General features: G+C 51.9%; 7 protein-coding genes across 7 annotated transcripts; 4 read left to right on the top strand and 3 right to left on the bottom strand.

Annotated features, from left to right (window-relative positions):
• Positions 1-559: 559 nt before the first annotated feature.
• Positions 560-944, bottom strand: PODANS_4_9720 (uncharacterized protein; the record flags this gene model as incomplete). The annotated part of the gene is made up of 3 exons (XM_001903943.1): positions 560-621; positions 698-781; positions 884-944. 3 exons carry the CDS (start codon positions 942-944, stop codon positions 560-562), a joined length of 207 nt encoding a protein of 68 aa, XP_001903978.1.
• A 951-nt stretch (positions 945-1,895) lies between these two features.
• Positions 1,896-3,613, top strand: PODANS_4_9710 (uncharacterized protein; the record flags this gene model as incomplete). Its single annotated transcript, XM_001903942.1, has 8 exons — positions 1,896-2,009; positions 2,082-2,266; positions 2,362-2,600; positions 2,655-2,777; positions 2,828-2,935; positions 2,989-3,210; positions 3,263-3,525; positions 3,581-3,613. The coding sequence occupies 8 exons, from the start codon at positions 1,896-1,898 to the stop codon at positions 3,611-3,613; spliced, it is 1,287 nt and encodes a 428-aa protein (XP_001903977.1).
• A 635-nt stretch (positions 3,614-4,248) lies between these two features.
• Positions 4,249-6,489, top strand: PODANS_4_9700 (uncharacterized protein; the record flags this gene model as incomplete). Its single annotated transcript, XM_001903941.1, has 3 exons — positions 4,249-4,839; positions 4,917-6,383; positions 6,445-6,489. The coding sequence occupies 3 exons, from the start codon at positions 4,249-4,251 to the stop codon at positions 6,487-6,489; spliced, it is 2,103 nt and encodes a 700-aa protein (XP_001903976.1).
• Positions 6,490-7,158: 669 nt separating this feature from the next.
• Positions 7,159-8,330, top strand: PODANS_4_9690 (uncharacterized protein; the record flags this gene model as incomplete). Its single annotated transcript, XM_001903940.1, has 3 exons — positions 7,159-7,251; positions 7,319-8,001; positions 8,075-8,330. The coding sequence occupies 3 exons, from the start codon at positions 7,159-7,161 to the stop codon at positions 8,328-8,330; spliced, it is 1,032 nt and encodes a 343-aa protein (XP_001903975.1).
• Positions 8,331-8,845: 515 nt separating this feature from the next.
• Positions 8,846-9,556, bottom strand: PODANS_4_9680 (uncharacterized protein; the record flags this gene model as incomplete). The annotated part of the gene is made up of 1 exon (XM_001903939.1): positions 8,846-9,556. One exon carries the CDS (start codon positions 9,554-9,556, stop codon positions 8,846-8,848), a length of 711 nt encoding a protein of 236 aa, XP_001903974.1.
• Positions 9,557-9,910: 354 nt separating this feature from the next.
• Positions 9,911-11,542, top strand: PODANS_4_9670 (uncharacterized protein; the record flags this gene model as incomplete). Its single annotated transcript, XM_001903938.1, has 1 exon — positions 9,911-11,542. One exon carries the CDS (start codon positions 9,911-9,913, stop codon positions 11,540-11,542), a length of 1,632 nt encoding a protein of 543 aa, XP_001903973.1.
• A 214-nt stretch (positions 11,543-11,756) lies between these two features.
• Positions 11,757-12,233, bottom strand: PODANS_4_9665 (uncharacterized protein; the record flags this gene model as incomplete). The annotated part of the gene is made up of 2 exons (XM_001903937.1): positions 11,757-12,116; positions 12,210-12,233. The coding sequence occupies 2 exons, from the start codon at positions 12,231-12,233 to the stop codon at positions 11,757-11,759; spliced, it is 384 nt and encodes a 127-aa protein (XP_001903972.1).
• Positions 12,234-14,564: the final 2,331 nt, after the last annotated feature.

The raw sequence follows: 14,564 nt of genomic DNA, 5'->3' as shown, positions 1-14,564 counted from the left end.
AACACTGGGCATTGCATTGACAACTTTCCAAGAGGGCGTAACGGGTTAAGAAAAGCCTGTCTGCATCATCTGTCAGTCACAACGGTAGCTTGTAGTGCCCTCTTCCAGATCAGAATCATTCCCAGCATATAATACCAAGCCGAGTCCTCCACGATGGATCGAATCATAAGCAGCACGGTCGATGGGTTTTGGGTCAACTTGCGGAGGGAGGGAATCGGCATATGTATTGGAATGTCCTTGTCAAGCACAGGTACTGAGCTCGAAGTGCTGTTCGGGAAAGATTCTTGTTGATTGACGCCCAAAATCACCCATCATTATGCCCTGCTGCATGACCCCCCAGCCAACGCAAATGTGATATCCGCAGAACCAGCCTTCAGCGCCGTGTATTTTGGGGAAAGCAATAATCATGCATGATCTCGTTCTACCGAACGCCCATCCTTGACATTCCGTCCCTCCTCTTGTCGCCGCAGGATACGACAATGATCTTGCCAATCAGGCAGACCAGGTAGCTAGAAGCCGCTGCCACGCTCCCTTCCCCCAACTTCGGAATGCCTCCAACTTATCTGAGGCGGCGAGCCTCGCGCTCGGACTCGAGAAGGACAAGGATATCATCCTCGCGGACTGTAAAACAGGCAGAAATGTTAGCTGCCAACCCTCGCCCACACATGGAAGCCGAAGGCAGCGGATCTCAACATACCAGGACCCTTGACGTTGCGGATGATGGAACGAGTAGTATCGTCCATGAACTCAACGCGAACCTGAGTGACACCACCACGGGAGCCTGAATTCCACCAAAATTATCAGCATGCTGTTCAATCGGCCACAGGAATCGGAGGGGTCGAAATCGAAATTCGGTCTCGGAGGGCGGGGGTTTTTCGCATACCGGTTCTGCCCAAAACGCGGGTGACCTTAACGAGCTTGACGGGAGCCTTGGAGGAATCCATTTTTGCGACTGATTGATGAGTGACGCGTGGAAAATCGGTCGCCGGATCGTGTGCAGAAGGTGGTTAGCGGTTTGCGAAATTTCCGTAGATTCAGTTGTGCGGAGCCAAAAATCGCAGGGTTGCCAGGAATTTAATATTTCCGCCCCGGAAGCTGTTGTGTGTGTCTGGTCTTTTATTGTGGGGAAAGACCTAAATGTGGGGCGCCAGGTGAATTTGCGCTATGGGCGGCATGGGCCCCGCGGCCGGCAGGGCTTGCTTCCCATCAGCCAGCCCGGCAGTGGCCATCTTTTAAAGCTGCAATCCACCGGACATTTTCCAGCCTGCTGGGTCAGCAAAATCGCTTGTACTGATCCCACAGCTGGGTCAGCAAAATCGCTTGTACTGATCCCACAGACGGGTCAATCTTGAATTTATATTGTCTGCTAGCCTGGTCTGCTGGAACTTCGGCAGCGATGGCCTCTCGAAGCCCGTCAACCAATAGCATTTGCCGATTTCAGATGTGACACACAGGGGCGTTTGCTGCTCGTTGCCGGGATCTTCCTTCGTGGGTTTCTCGCTGACGCCTAGGGAGCATCCCCGGGCAAAATACACCATGATCCTCCAAGAAGCTATCAGATAGAATTCAGCTCTCAGCTCTCTTTGGTCATTCTTGACATCCGTCTCCCATCGACCCAAGACCTTGGGTGATCGAACCATGACGGGTATTATCACTCTTGGCGGTCAACTGGTCGCAAGGCCAAATCCAATATTGGCTGGGGGTGGAGATGGCACGCTATAATTGAGTGGGCCTGTTGGGCATGGCCCCTTTTTCGGGGTTCAGCCAGATCAACTCCCTGCTCTCCTTGGCCGCATACATACTTGATTGGCTGTTCTTTTGACTGAAGTGAACTTGATCAGGTTCCATCCGTCTTCAACCGGCTCCCATATCATACAACCGGCAAGTGTCACACCATGGGCTATTTAAAGACCAAGTTCAAACGCCTGCTCGAAAAGATCGAGGACAGGATCGAAGGTGAAAAGGAGCCCGAGACCAACGATGACCGGAAAGTCTTTGCCCACTACATGGTTCGCAATTCCCCAGCCCGCTTCCCCCCAGCCAGGTAGCTGTCAAGACCATTATCTAACAGTCGAATTCAGGTTGGCCTGACATGTCACCAAACTGTCGAGCAATGGGTCCACGATATCAAGACTGCCAAAGAGGCCGGTATCGATGGCTTTGCTCTCAACATTGGGCCTTCCGACCCGTGGACAGAGACTCAACTCTCTCATGCCTATCACGAGGCTGAGGAGCTGGGTGAGTTTGTCATGTTTATTTCTTTCGAGTATGTCTGCCTAGGTCCTTGTTCAGCAGCACACCTTGACGATACAAGATGGGCCAAATGGCGGTGTGTAGCGAACTGACTCTTTTTCATCATAGTATGGCCTGCGGAGAGTGGTCAGTTTCACAGGTTGTTGACCTCATCAACCGCTTCAGGGAATCAAGCGCACAGTTCATTGTGGACGGGCGACCTTTGGTTTCAACTTTCGAGGGTCCAGGTTGGGCTGAAAATTGGATTTCAGTTCGGGAACAGACAGGCGACATCTTTCTTGTTCCTGATTGGTCTAGCCTTGGCCCATATGGAATTTCTGAGAAGCTGGATGTCATTGACGGAGCTTGTAAGCCATGCTGTGCTGGATTCACACCTCTCATGAGTGCTAATTCGATTCCAGTTTCGTGGGACGCCTGGCCCAAAGCTGGTCAAAATCAAATGAACATCAACGAAGATCTCTTGTACTGTGACAACCTCAAGGGCAAGAAATACATGATGGGTGTTAGCCCATACTTCTATACGAGTGAGTCATGCGCCTCCAGCATAGTGGTGACACGAAAACTAATCAAACAGACTTGCCGCAATGGAACAAGAACTGGTACTGCTCAAGCGAGAGTCTGTGGCATGATCGATGGCAACAAGTACTTGATGTATTGCCTGACTTTGTTCAGATCATCACATGTGAGTTTTACCCAAGGGCCGAGACGGGCCATTGCTGACTTCGGTTTTCAAAGGGAATGACTTTGGCGAGTCGAGTTACATCTGCGATACTGTGCCAGCGCAAGTTGTAGAAGGCGCAGAAGAATATGTCAATGGCTACTCGCACTCAGCCTTCCGAGCCGTCCTCCCATACTTTATCGCTGCATATAAGTCTGGTTCTCGTCTTGTGGATTTTCCAGAAGACACGGTCATTGCCTGGTACCGAACAACCCCGGCAAGTGCGGGAGAGGGTTGCGGTAAGTCGGGAATCAACTAGCTGTGAGAGAGTGTATGACTGACTTTGGGCAGGCACCACCTGGGGCCAGGGCGGTGAGATACCGGCGTCCCAAGGGGCAAGAGACGTCGTTTCGGTTATGGCGTTGGTCAAGGTCCCAACCAACATCACCGTCGCAATCGGCAGCCGCTGGAAGAGTGTGGGCACCAGAATCGACAGCCCCCTTTCCTATTTTGAGATTCCGTTTGATGGCAGCGCCACCGGGCCTGTCACAATTGCCATGAACGGCAAAACCGTCGAGGGTCCCCCAATAACGAATGAATGCCACGAGGGCCGGGTGAGTACCACCACCAACCTTCTGCTAGGTACACGATGCTGATTATATCCCCCAGATGCATTTCAACTCGATTGTGATTCGGCTTTGAGGAGAGTGATAGGCAACTATCGGTTGGGTGATTTTGGAGTTTGGGTTGATTGAAAAGCATGTTGATATTTAATTTTGCAGCTTTGGGAAAATAGCATTTGGTAGAAGTCTAGAAGAAATACAAGTGTTGGATAATGGACAGGGAATCGGAACAAATCACCCTCCCCACAAAATAGTGTAATTGGCATAGCAAAAGTAAGTTAACCTATACCATATGTAAACTATGCCCCAAAAACAGATTAATAAGCCTTTTTAATATCTCTAAAAACATGATGACTATCTTTAGAGAAAGGCCTAATCATTATTCTTCAAGGTATGGTTCACAATATAATATGGGTTAACCTACTTTTGTGTCAATTGTTTTGTGGCAAGGGTGCAAATGTCGGGTCCCGCTTGTGGATCGGGATCCTCGGGAATCCTTGGCGTCCCCTGTCTGTGCGCGGGTCAACGACGTCACAGCTGGTCCTGCATCTTCCGTCCCAGCTCCTCGAAGCCGCCAAAGGCCTCGAAACCTTTATGCGCGTCCATGTCGCCAGGAATAACAGCGCCCTTTCAGTTGCGACGAAGAGGGTATGACCATGCTCTTGGCGACCTGCTCGACACCAGTCTGTTTTCTCTCGGCGGCTTTGTGACGACATGAGTGTGCTTCTCACCCTTGGCCGCCTTTTCCGCCGCGCGGAGGCTTCAAGATGTGCCGGCTGTCCTTCTAATCTTCTGCACGGCTGTATCCGATCATCACACCCACCTTCCCGTACATTTGCTTCGCATACACAGTCCCCATTACGTCTGGGGCAATACCGTCATCGTTCATGGCGACAACCTCCTCACTCTCCAAAGCTAGCTTCAGCTGGTGCCAGCGGCTTGGCCGCTGCAGCATTTGTCGAATTGTCAGAGAAGGACAACGAAGGACCGCGGGATACCGGAGAAAAGCGCATGCTCGAGGTCTCTCGTGATGAAATCAAGAAGAAGATCTCGGACAGCGACACTGGACTAACGCGTATGCGACACCAGATTGTGTTGTTCCTCGATCTATATATATGGGAGCCAATTTGCACCGGCTTCCGCTTCCTTCAGCTTGTTACTATCTTTGTTCCAGTCATTTTGGCTGTGCCAGCGATCTGGATTGGCAACCGACGGGCCGATCGTGACAATGAACGGACAGGTACGCTTTGGTGGTACGGATTTCTGGTGCAGGCTATGGAATGGGCAGGCCCAGCCTTCATCAAGGTAGGTTTGAGTCCTGGTCTCTTGCCATTCTTTCTGAAGTCCATAGTCTGAGATCTACCACTGACAGCTCTGGATAGCTTGGGCAATGGGCTGCTTCCAGGTCTGATGTCTTCCCCGACGAACTGTGTGCGATCATGTCGAAACTCCACGCCGATGCGCCAGCCCATTCCTTCCATGCTACCAAACAAATTGTTCGAGCTGCTTTCGGTGGCTGCGAATTTGAGGAGATTTTTGAAGAGTTCGACGACAAGCCTCTCGGTGTTGGTGCAATTGCGCAGGTGTACAGGGCCAAGCTAAAGCCTGGCCTTACTGTCCCTGTCGATGTGGATGAAGGCGACACTCCTGAAGACCTCCGCCGGCACGTCTACAAGAATGTAGAAAGCGTTCTCAAGTCATCGCCAAAACGGGTTCCTTCGTCTTATGTGGCCGTCAAGGTCCTACATCCCGGAGTCGAACGAACTGTCCGGCGGGACCTACGCATCATGTGGTTTTTCGCCACCATTTTGAACTCAATACCCACCATTGAGTGGCTCTCGCTTCCCGACGAGGTGGACCAGTTTGGGGAGATGATGAAGCTACAGTTAGATTTGCGCATCGAGGCTGCCAACCTTTCCAGATTCCGCAAGAATTTCAAAGAGAGGACGACGGCCTCTTTCCCCTTCCCATATGCCGAATTCTGCACCAGAAATGTGCTGATCGAGGAGTTTGCGCATGGCATCCCCTTGGCTGAGTTTATGGCGAATGGTGGCGGGGTTTTCCAGCAAGCCATTGCCTCGGAAGGCCTCGACGCTTTCCTGCGGATGCTGCTGTTGGACAACTTTGTCCACGCTGACTTGCACCCTGGAAACATCATGGTGCGCTTCTACGAGACGGAGCGGCCGAGCCTACGTTTGCGCCAGACGCACGATAGCCATGAACCTGAATCTGAAGGGGACGTGACAGAGCAGGTCCTGGCTCGCCTGCGTCCATTCCGAAACAACAAGGAGCAATGGGTAGCAGAACTAAGCAAGATGGACAGAGAGGGTTTCCGGCCGCAGCTGATATTTATCGACACGGGCCTAGTGACGGAGCTCAACGAGACGAACCGACGCAACTTCCTGGACCTGTTCCGCGCCGTTGCTGAATTCGATGGCTACAAGGCTGGCCACTTGATGTGCGAGCGGTGTCAGCAGCCAGATGCCGTTTTGGACAAGGAGGTGTTTGCGCTGAAGATGCAACACTTGGTACTTGGTGTCAAGAGCCGTACTTTGGCTCTGGGAAACGTCAAGATTGGTGATATCCTGCAAGAAGTCCTGAACATGGTGCGGCAGCATCATGTCCGCCTAGAGGGAGACTTTGTCAATGTCGTCATTAGTATACTGCTGCTCGAGGGTATTGGTCGGAGCCTCAACCCCGATGTTGACCTGCTGAGCAGCTCGCTTCCCATCTTGAGACAGTTGGGTGCTCAGAGCGGGAAGGATATGGTAAAGGAAGGCGACTTCTCCATGTTGATGGTATGGGTGGGCCTGGAAACAAGAAGGTTTATGCAGGCCAGTATTGAAGATGTGAGTTTCGTTCCACTGCTTGATCAGTGTGACGTAGTACTAACAGCCCCGGTATCCGTAGGTTGAACGATGTGTCAAATATGACCTCTTGTCACCCAATGTCTAGGGCAAACCAGCAAAAGATGCCCTTTTTCACACCGGAACAGCATCGTACGATTCTGCCATGATTTATACACAACTCCTAATACATATTGTACTCTACTGTGGACCCGGATATGCTTTCTGCAATCGTGACACTGTGGTTGGTGAAGCGGACGACGTTGCAAACAAAATAACTGGTATCTTCAAAAGAAAAACAGGCCTTTTAACGATTCTTTAGGCTTTTTGATCATTTTCAAGGCCTCTTGACTATCTTTTAAGACCTCTTGACTAATCTTAAACCTCTTTACTATGTTTAAAGCCTGTTGACTATCTTTTAAGGCCTATTAGCTATGTTTCGAGGCCTGGTTCAGTGTTTCGCAGTGCCAGGTATTTTGTCCGCAACGTGGGGCGCGATGGGACGATCGCCTGTGGGGCCGGCGGCAGTGGGGAGATGGGTCTTGGCAGCGCGGGACCGAAAGATCTGTAAAATGCGCGTCATTCTTGGTGGCTTTTTTCTCTTCAACAGCCCAGGCCGAAAATTGGGGCCGTTTTTTTCCCTTATCTCCATCTGAGAAATCTAATCAGTGCTTGAATCCAAGACTTGCTCACACGATCTTCGACGGTTTGCCAGTCCACATTGACCTTGGATCGACCAGTAGATTTTCCGATAAAGCACCACATACAACCAGTTACCATGGGTTGGTTTTGGGCCGATGCTACGCCTGCCGCTCCGGCGGTTTCGAAGCCTCTCAACCATCCTCAGAGCGGCGGCGATGCTGCCCCTCCTGTAAGTAGCTCACGGGTTACATTTCCCCCTGTTCTGCACCGCAGGTCGTATCTGACAGCATTTTGAGCCTGGATGCCCTATGCACAACAAGAAGACCGTTGATGCCTTCGCCTCCGCTGCTCCAACCCCCGCCGCCGCTCCTGCTCCCGCGCCGCCCGCTTCTGGATGCCCCGTCCCGCACAGTAACCCTTCCGCAAATGCGGCGTTATCGTCATGCCCGGTTCCTCACGGTAGCGCCCCTGAGCCCACAGCCGATAACCAACAGTCGTTTCTCTCGAAATTGAATCCCCTAAACTACATGTTCCATTCTATCTCACAGGAGAGAGCCCCGAACCAGACTCATGCGCTTCCAACATCCAGAGACGAATCATCCATTCCCAAGGGTACTGGAGACGGAAACTGGGAGTATCCTTCCCCCCAGCAGATGTACAATGCTTTGCTGCGCAAGGGTTACACAGACACCGACGTGACGGCCGTCGAGAGCATGGTTGCGGTTCACAACTTTCTCAACGAGGGTGCGTGGGGGGAGATTGTGGAGTGGGAGCGCCGGTTCGGCAAGGGCTTGCTGCGCGGTTGGGAGGTCAGCAAGCGTGGGGAGGACAACGCCGACATCGAACTGAGGCGCTTGGAGGCTCAGGAGGGCGGACGGGAACAACCTACCCTGATCAGGTTCCAGGGGAGGCCCAAGGAGATGACGCCCAAGGCGGCTATTCTGCAGATGTTGGGACGGGTGTATCCTTCCAAGTTTGGGTACGTTTTGCGCTCTTCGATCGGTCTGTGAAATGTCATAGCAGGTTCACTAACATCTTTCGTCTTTTTCCAGTACCGAGCCTCCCTTTGATCGCCATGATTGGTTCGTTTCGCGCAATGTGAACGGGCAGCAGAAGGAGGTCAGGTATGTCATTGACTTCTACTCGGGGCCACCAGAGCCCACAGGCGAGCCTGTCTTCTATCTGGACGTTCGGCCTGCCATAACCCCAACAGCAGCTGTGGAGCGCCTCATGCGTTGGGGCGGTGACGTCTGGTGGAAGGCCTCCGGGTCCGAGGTTAGGGAAGAAAAGAAGAACGCGCGGTCGTAATGCATTGGCCGTACTCCTCTTGGATAGAGCGTCCGGTCAGAGATTGGCAGGTCGGAACTGGGCGTTACACTGGGCGGCGCAAAGGGGCAACGGAACAGGGTTCGTCAATCTGTCTTTTTCCCTTTCGAGGTTTGCATTGTTTCCACCCCCTTCTCCTGCATGTACAAAACATTCGTCTTCTGTTGTTGTATGATAAATAATCACGTGTGTCATGACAAATATACTTTTTTGGCTACAGATTTCGTTCTCTATACTCACAGGTATTCACCAACATAGGGAGTCAAAAGACAGGCATGGGACCTTCGATATTGAAACTTAGAATTTTAACGACGGAGCTCATCTAGTTTAACAATACTCTAGCGGCCAGAATGCCAATAACCATCAATGCCTCCAACAGGTGCTACTCCTAGTCATCAGCGTTCTAAAGACGTACCACACCACCACAGATTCCCCCTCAGGATACAAAATCTTTAACCACCGGTCCAATTACCAATGCAAAATGCTCAAATTGCTCCTCAAAGGCAATGGGGCACATCATCGGGCCCATCATCGGGTTTATCATCGGGTTTATCATCGGGCGAACTCTCCTTCTGGCACGCAGTCTCGGCATCACACGCAGCCTTCTTCTCGCAAGCAGGTTTGGTCTGCTCATCGACATCGCCGGTGCTGGTACGGCGAGAGTCTTCGGTGGCAACACTGAGAGTCCGGTCTTGATTTACGCCTGGGGGCGACGAGACATCACATTCGGTGTTGACAGGGGCATTGGTAGTGGACGGGCAGCTGTAGCTAGAGGCATCGTCGGCCTTCTTAACCTTGTCGCCATCGGAACAGGCCGAGGGGCTCTTGGAGCAAGCAGCAGCGGAGGACTGATCCATGGTACTTGATGGCCGGTGACGGTGAAGACTTGAGTAATCGACGGTTGGGGGCGAGACGGTCTCCTTCTGCCGAGGGCAAGAGACTGTGAGGGCGGTAGGGGAATGAGTGTAGGAACGCAGAATGTGAGGATGTTGAGGGCGATGGTGCCGAATCGAGAAGTCAGCGTAAGAGTGTGTGTGGATTACTGATCTTGTTGTTTGAGAATAGCTGGTCCAAAATTTGGAAGTATGCTTGGGAGAAGAGAAGAGTGGGAGTTTGGAGCCTGGAGGAAAGGGATATTTAAAGTAGACATGTTGGGTCCCGTTGCCCTCCTTCCTAGTATTTGATTTCATGAGTGTCATGACGTTCATTGTCACCTTCGTGCTTCCTCCTTTTGGAGATCACGGTCTCGCATCATTGTCTCCGGTGGAAAGGGCAGCTGGTACACGGGTATTATTTGGAAGCTGTGGCTCGCTGAGAGATGTCTGAAAAAGGATATTGCTGGTGTGAGCCAGTGCCAAGCCACCACAGCTGATTGGCAGCTGTGGGTCTCTCAAAGCGGTGAGCTGCAGATCCATTGAATTATTTTTGGGCAAGAGAAAGATTGAGAGAGAGGTTGCTCTCTGCGCATTCGCAAACCGAGCGCATTCCCGTCCTTTTTTTGCCCAACCGCCATAGTTCGACGACCCCCCTCCCAGTACTCGGGCTTTGGACATCCGACGGCCATGACAGCAATCGGTGGCTCACAAACACCATCAACTCAGCCAGCCCTCGACCAGGCGCCACCTTATGTACGGTTACACGTTACGCCGCTGGACGCCGACCTGCTGAAAGTATTCCTCTCGTCAGCGCTCCTTCCAAAGGCACGCAACATCTCCTACCACACCCTCGACACTTTTCCCGACAAGCGGTACGGTTATCTGGAGCTGCCAAGCGAAGACGCCGACAAACTCAGGAAGAAACTCAACGGCTCGATTCTGCGGGGCGTCAAGATTCGCATCGAGCGCGCAAAGCCCTCCAGGATCCCAGAACCTCTCGGCGACGAGGCAATGGCCAAAGAACAGAAGGACAAGAGGGTCAAGGACGACGCGCACCCAGCAAAATACAATTCCAAAAAGAGAAAGCGCGACAATGACGAAATCAGCGGCATTGTTTTCGACAATGACAGGAAGGTCAAGAGGGGATGGACCACTGCCGACGAGCCCAAGGAAAAGAGGTCAAAGAAGGACAGCAAGGACAAAAAGAAGAAACAGGAGCGATCAAAATACACGGATCATGCCGAATGTCTGGTCAAGACGATCCTGCCTGCGAATGCCGTACCATCGGCTGAAGACGACACCGGATCCAAGAGGAAGAAGAAGGGCAAACTTCGCGAAGTAGTTGTTCACGAGTTCGAAAATACAACGAAATTCCCGACCTTTCTCAAGATGACAGTGTCATCCGGCCCTTCAAAACCACCTTTGGAGTTTGTCGAGGGTAAGGGATGGGTGGACGAGGACGGCAATGTGGTTGAGGCTGTGACCGTGGCCCCGCCCCCTCCAACTTTCAGGATCTCAGCTCCTAAGAAGGCGGAGCAGAGCGAGAGTAAGAGCGAGTCGAGCAGCAACGACAGTAGCAGTGGTGAGGAGTCAGACAGCGACAGCGAGTCTGACAGCCCCTCTTCGCCCACAAAAGCAGCATCAACCCCCAACCACAAAGCGCAACCAAAACCTAGCCCAACACCACAACACAACAGTTCACCCTTACCATCAACACTCAGCCCTGAGCTTTCTAGACCTAAATCGTCAAGTTCGGTCAAGAGCTTGGCTATCAAAATCCCTCCTGCTACCCCGAGCGAGCCCAAGACAATACACCCTCTGGAAGCATTGTACAAGCGTTCTCAGCATACCGACGGTGAGACAGCCGAGGGAGGAACTGAGTCAAAGGGCTTCAGCTTCTTTGGCGGTGGCGATGGGGACAATGACAATGAGGATGCTGGTGCAGCTGCCGATGGGCTCCAGATCCCCATGACTCCTTTTACACGCCAAGACTTCGAGATTAGGGGCATCCGCAGCGCAGCGCCTACTCCAGATACGGCACACCCAACAGGCGGTCGGTTTAAGCCATGGGATGATGATGATGAGGATATGGAGGACGATGGTGGTCATGAAGAACCTCTCCGTGAAGGCAACGAGCAGCCCGGTGCATCCACTACTCGGTCGGGTGTACCGGAAGGCGACAAGCCTGCCAGCGATTTTCAAAAATGGTTCTGGGAAAATCGTGGTGACCTCAACAGATCTTGGAAAAAGAGGAGGAAGACAGCTGGGAAGGAGAAGAGGTATAGAGAGAATAGAGCTCGGATGGCGCGAGCTATCTGATAGTTATACTCGAAGATCTCGGATGGCCTATATATAGCAAGCGTTCATAATAATCACAGGATTGGAAGACAAGACAAATCAACAACCGAGGCGCTTTGGCCTGCTACTTTTACATTATGTTACATCACCCCCTTTCATGATCCAATCCCAAGTAAACAAACACAAATTCAACACCGGGGGTTATCTTCCGTCCCATTCTAATCATCTGCCAGCCTCAGCGTTGAAGGTTTCGACACCACGCCCCAGTGTCCCCTTCTTCATCCTGAGCTTCTCCTGTCCCAAGCTCGTCGTCCTTCTTGTCCTTCTTCTTGTCCTTCTTCTTGTCCTTCTTCTTGTCCTTCTTCTTGTCCTTCTTCTTGTCCTTCTTCTTGTCCTTCTTCTTGTCCTTCTTCTTGTCCTTCTTCTTGTCCTTCTTCTTGTCCTTCTTCTTGTCCTTCTTCTTGTCCTTCTTCTTGTCCTTCTTCTTGTCCTTCTTCTTGTCCTTCTTCTTGTCCTTCTTCTTGTCCTTCTTCTCCCCCTTCCCACTAGGGCAGGTCAGCGCCGTGATGGCTCCTGGTAGTGAACTCCGAATGGGCTATACGGCTGTGGCGCTGTTGTACCCATTCTCGGACACAGATGCTGTGCTAGAGTGCTCAGAACGACAACCACAAGCCTCTGGTTCCCTCACCAGAGCTTCCCACGGGCTTCCCATGCTCAAGCTGAGTCAAATTCGAGAAGCGACCGGCGCGACACAGGACTTGACCACCTCCTTGCCTTTGCCCTTGCCCTTGCCCTTGCCCTCGCCCTCGCGCTTGCCAGCCCCGACAGCCGCCCCCTTCCCCCGCTCTGCCTCCGCCGCAGCCGCAGAGGTCTCGGCTGGCGTGGAAAGTGTGAGAGCCTGACTGGCACTCACGCCCCCCGTCGCCTTCCCACCGATCCAGGCTTCGTTCTCTGCCAGCTTGTTGACGGCTTTGCCGTCACGCCACCAGAGAAACCCGAAAACGAACAGCACAAGAAGGAAGACTCTTAAACTTCCCCAGAGCCAAATCTACACACCAGTTTCCACCCCCTTCTTGCCCTTGGCTTGGCAGAGAGCTAAGCCAACGCTCATGAAGAGATTGGCAAAGAGGAGCAACGCCGCGATCCCACACCCAACCAGCCGTCCCCAGCTCTGGCGCATGGCGCCCCTCCAGAGCATCCTGGTTGCCTTTGGCAAGTCCCAGGTGTGCCTCCCATCGAAGGCGATGATGCCGCGCGCTTGGAGATTTGGGAAGCTTCTCAGTTGGTTAACAACTTGCCTCGTTTTATTTGGTCTGAGCTTGTAGCAATCAACTTGCCGATGACGGGGCGGTTGGTGTGGCTGCCAATCGCCATTCCAATACCCCCATAGGTATCGGATCTGTCTCGACCCATATCTGTCATCTCAAACTGCTCTGGTTCGTGATTCTAGCCACGCTCTGTCCCTTGGTTTGTCATTCTTTTGGTTCAAGTTGTTGGACTTCGTGTTAGCTCCAGTTGCTTGTGATGCTTACAAGTGTATGAAATCAGATCCGAATCACTGCACGCACAGGAACTTCAAGTATTGAACTGGCCTCAGCTGTCACCGGCTAATGTTGATGAAATGCGGAGTGCTGGGCGCTCAAGCTTACCCAATTCCTGGTTGATGGCTGATCTCTTTGGGGGGGTGTTCTTGCTTGAGATCGATGTTGGAATAGCACACCAACTGATGTCGATGATGGGTGGAGGACTGGGCTCTTTAGCTTCAGACCTTTGGTTTGATTGTCTCGTAAGTTCTTGCTCCTCTCGTCCTTGCTGTTGGCTTCTCTTGATCCTAGTCGTTCAACTGCTCAAGACCGGAGTCGAAATGCTTCCGGTGCTGGAGAAACGTGCTCTTCAGAGTGCTTGGATTCGGGTAATTCAAACTCAGGATCGTATTGAAGGCTGGGTAGAAACTTTATCTGCTTGTAGAATCAAAAGGCCCGTGAAATCGCAAGGTGAGCAGCAGCTGTGAGAACTGGTGGTCAAGATGTGAAGTCTGATTCGATTCGGAACAACTTCAGGAGGAAGTGAACGATCAGCTACTGGCTTGGATCAATTCAGAGACTCAAAAGAGAAACAGAAGTTGTAGGATGGTGTGATCAAAGCTGACAGTTGTGGTTCTTGATTCTCGAGCTGCCCAAGTTGAATGAAAGATTGGTACGCGGACCTCGGGGCTGTATCTGCTCAGGGGTTTAAAGGCAGACAGAGAGTGTATGAGCTGGCGATCGAAGCTCAGAGAATCGAACCCGGAATAAATCAGAAGAAGAGGAAGACTTGAAGATGGAGTTAGAGCTTGTGAGGAACTGAAGATGCGAAGAAGGGTCCCTAGAGCTGGCGGTCTCGGGGTAGAATTCGAAGCCTCAAGTTGAGAATATGAAACTCTTTCTCGCTGGTCGTGTAGAGGACTATAACGAAGCGTTATTCCTGTGGTCCCCGGAAGTGAGACGTGGGGAGAGTGGATAGGGCTTGGTGATACGCGGCTACGGTGTATAGGGCTTGTTGATACGCGGCTATGGTGTATAGAGCTTGTCGGTACGCGACTACGGAGTCCAAAAGCTTCAAATGCGTCTATCAGGCGAGGGGTGTCTTGCATTGACATACACATGATACGCGACCACAGAGTCTGGCAGCTTCCAATGTGGCTATCAGGCGAGGGGCTTCTTCAGGTGAATAACACATGGACCCTCAATCCAGCTGAGCGACTAAGCCAGTTATTTCGAGCAAAGCCAGGGGAGCAAGTTTGACAGACGCCCAAGATAAACTATCCTTTTCCCCAGAGCCTTGCTGCATACCTTACAAGAACTGCATGGTACACTTCAGCCTGTTCTACCTATCGCAGTACAACTTCCAGATTTGACAACCTTCGTGTTTTCATAACACACTCTCGGAATATATCAGGGGTGATTTCACTTCAGACCCACTCAAACTTCTGCAAAGGTTTGCTGCTGCAACATATAACAAATATCTAGTGATCTTCATGCTCGTGATATAAGGAGCGTAATTT

Source organism: Podospora anserina, chromosome 4 (genome assembly GCF_000226545.1).
Source record: "Podospora anserina S mat+ genomic DNA chromosome 4, supercontig 3".
Lineage (NCBI taxonomy): Eukaryota > Fungi > Ascomycota > Sordariomycetes > Sordariales > Podosporaceae > Podospora > Podospora anserina.
The sequence above is the reverse complement of the archived record's forward strand: the minus strand, read 5'-3'. Positions and strand labels throughout refer to the sequence as shown.